Here is a 9,557-nt window from a genome sequence, read left to right as displayed (position 1 = left end):
GTCGCGAACCATCTCGTCCTGAAGCGCGCCAAACTTGCATGAGCTAGCTAGCCCTCGCAAATTAGCTACGTACTGCCGCACAGACTCACCAGGCAGTTGGTGTCACTGACGGAATATAAATCGCCGAAGGAGGGCACTCTGTGGAGCAGCGAAATGGGTGCTCATAAGTCCCACAGCTTCGGCAAAGTTTGTGACGTTTCCCAGAGTCCCGAGCACACGATGACCCTCTGCTCCCAAGCAGTGTAGCAACAGAGCCGTCTTCCTAGCCTGGCTCACGTCGTCGAGCCCTGAGGCGATGATGTAATTTTCAAAACTATGTAGCCAGCGAGTCCATGGTACCGGAGGCTCGCCAGGTAATGCCAGGAAGGGGGCAGGTGGTGGGAGAGAGATATCAGCCATCCTCGTCGCCAATATTGTATTTTTAAATCACGTCAGGACACAGCGCTGTCGCTCGACACAACCTCTCCGTGGCATTCTTTATTTAGACTGACACAGCATCAAAGGCAGACCCGATCAAACAACCCCGAGCCCGCAGGCATCACCAATCGATCCCAGCACAATAGAACAGCACCAAATCAAATGCAGCACTGTCGATGTGTGCATACATAACAGCAGGCTCTTAAAAATCTCTTAGAACTTTAGAAATGGATTCTCCATTCAGGCTACACCGCATGTAGCCTGAATACCTTGAAAGGCAGGAAGTGGACCAAACCAAGTCGATCGAAATAAACCGAGAAATATATATGGAAACAAATGAATTATTTTTTAAAAAAGGAAGAAAATTAATAAATTAAGCCCTAAATAATTATGATGCACGAATTGTCATACTGTTTTACAGATGTATCCAAATATTTGTGAATTTTTTCAAACTATTATTTTTCTTTACGTTATTATTCTCATCATAATTGTAATTATAATTATGTTTGTAATTATGATTATTGTGTATTTAATAGTCATTCTTCCATACATGTTCAGTGGCTCGTCGGCGCAATAAAATAGCGTACAGTGGGAGGGGCTTTACGTATTGACGCTAGACTTCTTTTTACGTTTAGGTGCCATTACGTAAACCACTGGGCGCTAAATTTCAAATGGTGAACAGGAAAAATAAACTCTGTTGTGGTCCGAACTCACTCAGATAAAAGCGATTCCAGACTTCACTTCCTGCGAGGTAAGTGGTGTTGGGAAAGACTACTTTGCAATTAGCTTGTTTTGCTCTCGATCATCGCTGGCTACTCAGCGCGATAAGCGATAACTTTTTCGTTATTGTTAACTTTCGGAACAGTAAGCTAAAGCTAAGCTAGTTACGAGTAACAGCAAATGAAAATCCCTACAGTAAGGTGTTGTGTCCAGCCGGCTAAGTAATCACTCGTTTCAATTTACTTTGGCATAGCACTTGTTCGATATGTAACTGGTTTTAAATTGCGCAAACAAAATTCAAATGTAACTTATTTACATTTCTGACTAACTGCCAGTTTGGGTTCGCCTGGTTTAATAATTGCGTAGCCCGACAGAACTGAAAGCGGCTGAATCAGTTTTGCCAGTGAGAGGTATTACACAACTAGTTTTTAGTTTGGTAGCATTGGCGCTTCAGATTATGTTCACTACCAAAGTTACCTCAGTTATTGCGTTTGTGATCCAGGAGGGGAACCTTATCTGAGAGGCACAGAAAGCTGAATCAGTCCATCTGGACACAATGTTTATGGTTTATACGCTTATCCAGATGAACTGATTCAACTTTCTGTGATTTTCTTTCCAGGATTATTGAGCATGCATGCACTTATCTGAGAGGTTTTTTTTCCTCCTGCAAATGTAACTTGGTCCATGTCAAAATGTCATTTATGCATTGTCTTTACCTAAGATGAGTACATTCGCCACACCACCCGTACCCCAAGTGCATCAGTGGGCCTCTCCATCCTTAAAGAACAAGGGTTCATCCCCTGCATGCAGCAGTCCATTACTGGCAGCTTTCCCTGGCAATGACGATGAACAGGAGAGGCGTCAAAGGCGCAGGTCAAGGGTCATTGACCTCCAAGCTGCCGCTGATACCTCTTTTAATGATTCTTTATCACATAGGTAAGGAGAACTGCTAAAACTTATTAGCAAGCCTGACAGTGCATTATATAATATGTGGAGTTCATACTCAGTCCCTTTCTTTGTATGCAGTGCATCTGGGACCCCTGCTGCTGTGCCCAAGTTATCCAATGCACAAATCTCTGAGCATTACTCTACTTGCATCAAACTCTCCACTGAAAATGTGAGTACATTTACTTGAATAGATGTATATTGTGTGACCATAAGAAAGGACTAATGATTTCTTAATTCTTTCTCTCTCCGTGTCATTTTTTCCCCCATAGAAAATCACAACCAAAAATGCTTTTGGTCTGCATTTAATTGATTACATGGCTGATATTCTCAAACAGAAGGATTCAGAGCTCACCAACTTTAAGGTATGATTTGATCTTTATTCTTCTTTTTTTCTTTTTGTTTTATATCCTTTTGTGAACCTGTTGGACATTCTGCAGTACAAAAACTTAAATTGTTCAGGTTTCATGTCCTTAAATTAATTATACCACCACAATCTCTTGTGTTATATAGGGTAGGTACTTAATAATAATAATAACCTATAGATATTTAGGTTATGGTATTTTCCAGGCAGGAGGAATGGTTCCTGTATACTATGAGTTTTCTTTTTGAGGAATATGTGCTTTTATAAATATAGATTTCTGGGTTACACATTCCCAAAGAAAATAGCTTTGGCCATGTTACTAAATATGTTAGATTGGAACAGATGCATTGATAAATATTATGCTGTCTAAATTTAACAGGGGTTTAAGGGGGTAAGGGGTTTAAACGGGGGGTTTGTAAACATGTAGGAAATTTGGATTGTGTTTGTTTTCATAAAGGTGGCAGCAGGCACTCTGGATGCCAGTACAAAGATTTATGCTGTCAGGGTGGATGCTGTGCATGCTGATGCCTACAAAGTTCTTGGTGGCCTGGGCTCTGAGACTAAACCTGTGGCAGGTGAGAGACTCGGTAATCTGGTTCCTCAACAGCTCAAAGTATTCTTAGTCATTAATATACATGTGAATAATAACTTACATCGTGTCCTAACTGGACGTGAGTGTCCAACTATCCCGTCGCATTGAATGTTCTATGTCCACACTGAAACTGTCATGTAAACAAACCATGTACCTATCAGCTGTGCGCTCAAGATCAGACTGGAGATAATCCTCGTCCATGACAGTGCTTTTCAACGCAAGTGACAGGAATCAAATGGAAACAGGGCGTCCGACAAAAGTTTGGCTCGAAAGGATGCGCCGTGTCGCACTGCGTTGCTCGTGGCCAGTTAGGGAAATCCAATAGAAAATAAAGCAATCAAGCTGATTTTGTCAACTGACGCTTGCTCGCGTCACATTGAGTTAGGACACAATATTATTAGCAAAGATAGTTTTGTTTTTGTTTTTTTTACACGTTTTTAGGCTTCGACCAAAAAAAAAAAACTTTAGAAAACACTCAAGTTAGTAATGGTAGGATCAAGAGAGACCTGTTAGTTTCTACCACTGAAGAACCTGATCATTACTAATTTTACAATGCTATCTCTGACGTTTACCTCCCCCACCTCCTTTTTGTATATTGTGTGCCTGTGCGGGCACCCAGAGCATGGCCCAATGGAGGAAGGAGACGTGGAGGGAAGTTCTGCAGGGGAACTGACCACCAAGCAGCCAAAGAAGAAGAGACCTCCTAAGAAGACAGTGGAACAGAACCTGAACAACATCAACAGTACTGAGTCTGAAAGAAAGTGTGAGGTATGTCAACTTGTAAAGAAGAATTGGGAATGCACAGATGTTACATGTGCTTCCAAAACCAAAATACAGTTAATACTTAAAAACAACTGGAATCAATGAGAAGTTGTACCCTTTTTTGTAGTCCTTACTGAAGTTTCTGTATTTATATTCAAATGTCACTGACTCTATGTGCCCAGTGTACACAGGGTTAAAGGACATGAGATCTATACATCATGCTCCAGTTGTTTACATCGTACTTATAACACATACTCCAGTATCATGCATAATGTGTTATGTATGTTTTTAGGCAGCAAAAATCATGCAAGGACAAAAGATTATAGCACCTTAAATCCTATGGTGTGAATATGTTCAAAAGTCACAAATGCTCATGCATACTCACCTACTCCTTCCATTCAGGTGGACCCCATGTTTCAACGCATGGCTTCGTCCTTTGACGAGAGCAGCACAGCAGGTGTCTTCCTCTCTGTGCTCTTCAGTGAGGACAGCCGCTGCGAGCTTCTCTTCCCCTCCCACATGACCCTGCTCCAGTCCAGGCCATCTTTCAACCCTCCTCCTGCACAGCATGTCTCTGCATCACCTTTCAAAAGTAAAGCCCGAACTCAATTCAATTGGTCATTCTATTTTTGTGTACTGTATATTGACATAGATTCTCACGGAGGCTAGCTTGAACATAGGGCATATAGTTTTTGCAGTTATAAGTTTAATTCATTTTGGTTCCAGACACAGCTCTGGTTTTATTAAATATTTGCAAATATTGCCAGTTTTAACCATCTGTTTATGTGTGCATCTACTACTACTACTTTCGGCAGCTCCCGTTAAGGGTCGCCATGGCGGATCATCCGTTTCCATCTCTTTCCTGTCCTCTGCATCTTCCTCTGTCACACCAGCCACCTGCATTTACTCCCACACCACATCCATAAATTCCTCTTTGGCCTTACTCTTTTCCTCTTCCCTGGCAGCTCCGTATTCAGCATCCTTTTCCCAATATACCCAGCGTCTCTCCTCCATACATATCCAAGCCATCTCAATCTTGCCTCTCTTGCACAACACATTGAGTAAAAATGTCTTCTGCAAATCCAAATGTACACAGTATCAGAAGTGGTTTAAAAGGAGTGCATTGGCAATGTATTACTGTTATGCAGTAAGGACTTTTTACATAATATAACTTTTGTAAAGGACAAAATTAAAGGAATATACAATAATATACTTGTGGGAATGTAGAAGGGGCATTTGTCTGTCTGTGGCATGTAAGGTAACCCTATAATTTACAGGCTGTTAATTACGTAGTAATGGTGAAGAAATTGTTAAGAAATTGTGTTGTAATGTGAAGAAGTTGCTAAGATTTTACTCAGTAATGTGAAGAAACTACCCACCTGTCTTACCCTGTGTGTGGGCTATACCACTCACTACTACTACTACTACTACTACTACTACTTTCGGGTGCTCCCGTTAGGGGTTGCCACAGTGGCTCATCCGTTTCTATCTCTTTCCTGTCCTCTGCATCTTCCTCTGTCACACCAGCCACCTGCATGTCTTCCCTCACCACATCCATAAACCTTCTCTTTGGCCTTCCTCTTTTCCTCTTCCCTGGCAGCTCCATATTCAGCATCCTTCTCCCAATATATCCAGCATCTCTCCTCCACACATGTCCAAGCCATTTCAACCTTGCCTCTCGTGCTTTGTCTCCAAACCGTCCAACCTGAGCTGTCCCTCTAATACACTTGTTCCTAATCCTGTCCTTTTTCATCACTGCCAATGAAAATCTTAGCATCTTCAACTCTGTCACCACCATCTGTCCCTCCATATTTCTCTCCTTTACACCATACCTACCCATCACCTCCTCATCACGTCTGTTCCCTTCACCAACATGTCCATTGAAGTCCGCTCCAATCACCACTCTCTCTTCCTTGGGTACCCTCTCCACCACGTCATCCAACTCACTCCAGAATTCTTCTTTCTCTTCCATCTCACACCCAACTTGTGGCGCATATGCGCTGATAACATTCAGCAATACACCTTCGATTTCCAGCTTCATACTCAGAAAAGTTTGAACCCACCTCCGATACTCCTGGCCTTACTCCCCTTCCACCTGGTCTCTTGCACACACAGTATGCCTACCTTTCTTCTTTCCATCATATCAGCCACTTCTCTCCCTTTACCAGTCATAGTGCCAGCATTCAAAGTTCCGACTCTCACCTCCAAACTCCTACCCTCCTCCTCTCTCGCTGCCTTTGGACATGCCTTACCCCTCTCCTTCTCCTTCGTCCAACAGTAGCATAGTTTCCACCGGCACCCTGCTGGTTAACAGTACCGGTGGCGGTCGTTGGTAACCCGGGCCTCGACCAATCCGATATGTAAATCTTATTTATGATCCGCATATTAGATTTGGCAAAGATTTTACGCTGGATGCCCTTCCTGACGCAACCCTCCCATTTATCCGAGCTTGGGACTGGCATTAAGAATGCACTGGCTTGTGCATCCTCAGTGGCTGGGTTTACCACTCGCTATAACAATTAAAGAAAGTTGAATCAGTTCATCTGGACACAACGTTTATTGACAGAAATGTTTCTTCACTCATCTAAGTGACCTCTTCAGTCTAAACTGACTGCAGGTATCTCCACTCTTATAAACAACTTGACTTGACTTGCATAACGACCGAAACCAACGATCAGTTTCATATGCAAATAGGCGTGAGCATTAATTAGAGTTTCAATGGCCATGTGTACTATTCATAGAGGATTTGGGAATGGTTGCAATCACAGCATTGTAAGATGGCGACAGATGTACTCTTAGCCCCCCCCAGTTCAGGGGTGGTTGTTATGGGGAGTCAAAGAGGCCATCTATGTGAAGAGGGAGTGAGGAGTGACCATCCCAGAACTTGGGGGGGGGGGGCAGGAGTACATCTGTCACCATCTTACAATGCTGTGATTGCACATTTGCAATCACAGCATTGCACCTTTTTACCTCCAGTGTTGCAAAATTGCAATCACAGGGTAAATACTGGACAATGTGGGAAACCGCGGTACAGTAAAGATGAAAATTGCCTGGCCAGAAAATCCAAATGCAATACGTGCAACAAGGTTGGACATTGGAATAGAGTGTGTAGGAACAGGAAAGCAGTGAGTAAGGTTACAGAGCAGCTGCAGTCATACTTTCTTGGAGCTTTGAGTAAGGCAGATGGGTCATCAGAGCAATGGGCCGTCGAGCTGCTGGTGGGGTCCACACTGGTTGTTTAATTCAAAATTGACACAGGAGCCGATGTGAACATCTACGTATCTGCGAGGAGACCTACCACTCGCTCATCCCCAAAAGACCACTGGAGCCTGCAGATATTCCACGAGCTAAGAGTATATCTGTCACTATCTTATAATGCTGTGATTGCAAACTAGGGCTGTCAAAATTGGCCAAAAATTACGTTCGATTATTCCTTCTAAAAAAAACACATACACTACCGTTCAAAAGTTTGGGATCACCCAAACAATTTCGTGTTTTCCATGAAAAGTCACACTTATTCACCACCATATGTTGTGAAATGAATAGAAAATAGAGTCAAGACATTGACAAGGTTAGAAATAATGATTTTTATTTGAAATAAGATTTTTTTTACATCAAACTTTGCTTTCGTTAAAGAATCCTCCATTTGCAGCAATTACAGCATTGCAGACCTTTGGCATTCTAGCTGTTAATTTGTTGAGGTAATCTGGAGAAATTGCACCCCACGCTTCCAGAAGCAGCTCCCACAAGTTGGATTGGTTGGATGGGCACTTCTTTGAGCAGATTGAGTTTCTGGAGCATCACATTTGTGGGGTCAATTAAACGCTCAAAATGGCCAGAAAAAGAGAACTTTCATCTGAAACTCGACAGTCTATTCTTGTTCTTAGAAATGAAGGCTATTCCATGCGAGAAATTGCTAAGAAATTGAAGATTTCCTACACCGGTGTGTACTACTCCCTTCAGAGGACAGCACAAACAGGCTCTAACAGGTACTATTTAATGAAGATGCCAGTTGGGGACCTGTGAGGCGTCTGTTTCTCAAACTAGAGACTCTAATGTACTTATCTTCTTGCTCAGTTGTGCAACGTGGCCTCCCACTTCTTTTTCTACACTGGTTAGAGCCTGTTTGTGCTGTCCTCTGAAGGGAGTAGTACACACCGGTGTAGGAAATCTTCAATTTCTTAGCAATTTCTCGCATGGAATAGCCTTCATTTCTAAGAACAAGAATAGACTGTCGAGTTTCAGATGAAAGTTCTCTTTTTCTGGCCATTTTGAGCGTTTAATTGACCCCACAAATGTGATGCTCCAGAAACTCAATCTGCTCAAAGAAGTGCCCATCCAACCAATCCAACTTGTGGGAGCTGCTTCTGGAAGCGTGGGGTGCAATTTCTCCAGATTACCTCAACAAATTAACAGCTAGAATGCCAAAGGTCTGCAATGCTGTAATTGCTGCAAATGGAGGATTCTTTGACGAAAGCAAAGTTTGATGTAAAAAAAATCTTATTTCAAATACAAATCATTATTTCTAACCTTGTCAATGTCTTGACTCTATTTTCTATTCATTTCACAACATATGGTGGTGAATAAGTGTGACTTTTCATGGAAAACACAAAATTGTTTGGGTGATCCCAAACTTTTGAACGGTAGTGTAGGTTTGAACCCATTCAAATATATTTTTGAGCATTACATCCATAAGATGACAAACCAATACAACGAGATACATAACTACTTGTATGAGTATATTTATTTCAACATAAACATCTCTTTTAAAAGATCTACTTACCTACACATTACAAAATAAACAAATAAAATAATGTCCTATACCGTAAAACTTCATTTAAAGACCATAGACCTCTCTCTCTCTCTCGCTCTCACTCTCTCTCTCTCTCTCTGCCTCTGCGCCGTGGGTGAATATTTGTTTCCTAGGATGAATCTGGGAAATCATTAATAATTCATGAGGCATGATCGAATCACCTAGGCCAAACCCATCATGTGATCCGCCTGCTTGGAAAGTTTAAAAAAACAAAAAAACATCTGTGGCCGACTAACAAGAATTGGCATGTGACAATGATGTACAAACCCCAATCACAATGAAGTTGGGACATTGTGTAAAACGTGAATAAAAACAGAATACAATGATTTGCAAATACTTTTCGACCTATATTCAATTGAATACACTACAAAGACAAGATATTTAATGTTCACACTGATAAACTTTATTGTTTTTTTTTTCAAATATTCACTCATTTGTGAACAACTGCATGAGCAAATAGTCCAACAGTTTAAGAACAATGTTTCTCAACATACAGTTGCAAGGAATTTAGGGATTTCATCATCCACAGTCCATAATATCATCAAAAGATTCAAAGAATCCAGAGAAATCTCTGCACATAAGCGGCAAGGCCGAAAACCAACATTGAATGCCCGTTACCTTCGATCCCTCAGGCGGCACTGCATTAAAAACAGACATCGTTCTGTAAAGGCTATTACCACGTGGGCTCAGGAACACTTCGGAAAACCATTGTCAGTTAACACAGTTCGTCAGTACATCTACAAACAAGTGCAAGTTAAAACTCTACCATGCAAAGCGAAAGCCATATATCAGCAACACCCAGAAACGCCGCCAGCTTCTCTGAGCCCGAGCTCATCTGAGATGGACTGACGCAAAGTGGAAAAGTGTGCTGTGGTCTGACGAGTCCGCATTTCAAATTGTTTTTGGAAATCATGGATGTCGTATCCTCCGGGCTAAAGAGGAAA

The 9,557-nt window shown here is 41.9% G+C and overlaps 1 protein-coding gene across 1 annotated transcript in view; it reads left to right on the top strand.

Moving 5' to 3' along the window:
• The first annotated feature begins 2,384 nt into the window (after nucleotides 1-2,384).
• ncaph (non-SMC condensin I complex, subunit H) overlaps nucleotides 2,385-9,557 on the top strand; it is a 35,835-nt gene continuing 28,662 nt past the window's right edge. Inside the window, exons 1-4 of the mRNA XM_056292760.1 lie at nucleotides 2,385-2,447; nucleotides 2,904-3,021; nucleotides 3,658-3,806; nucleotides 4,203-4,392. Of these exons, the coding sequence (XP_056148735.1) occupies nucleotides 2,400-2,447; nucleotides 2,904-3,021; nucleotides 3,658-3,806; nucleotides 4,203-4,392 (505 nt within the window). The 5' untranslated portion in view covers nucleotides 2,385-2,399. The remainder of the gene's footprint in view (nucleotides 2,448-2,903; nucleotides 3,022-3,657; nucleotides 3,807-4,202; nucleotides 4,393-9,557) is intronic.

Source organism: Lampris incognitus, chromosome 1 (genome assembly GCF_029633865.1).
Source record: "Lampris incognitus isolate fLamInc1 chromosome 1, fLamInc1.hap2, whole genome shotgun sequence".
Taxonomy (NCBI): domain Eukaryota; kingdom Metazoa; phylum Chordata; class Actinopteri; order Lampriformes; family Lampridae; genus Lampris; species Lampris incognitus.
The sequence above is the reverse complement of the archived record's forward strand: the minus strand, read 5'-3'. Positions and strand labels throughout refer to the sequence as shown.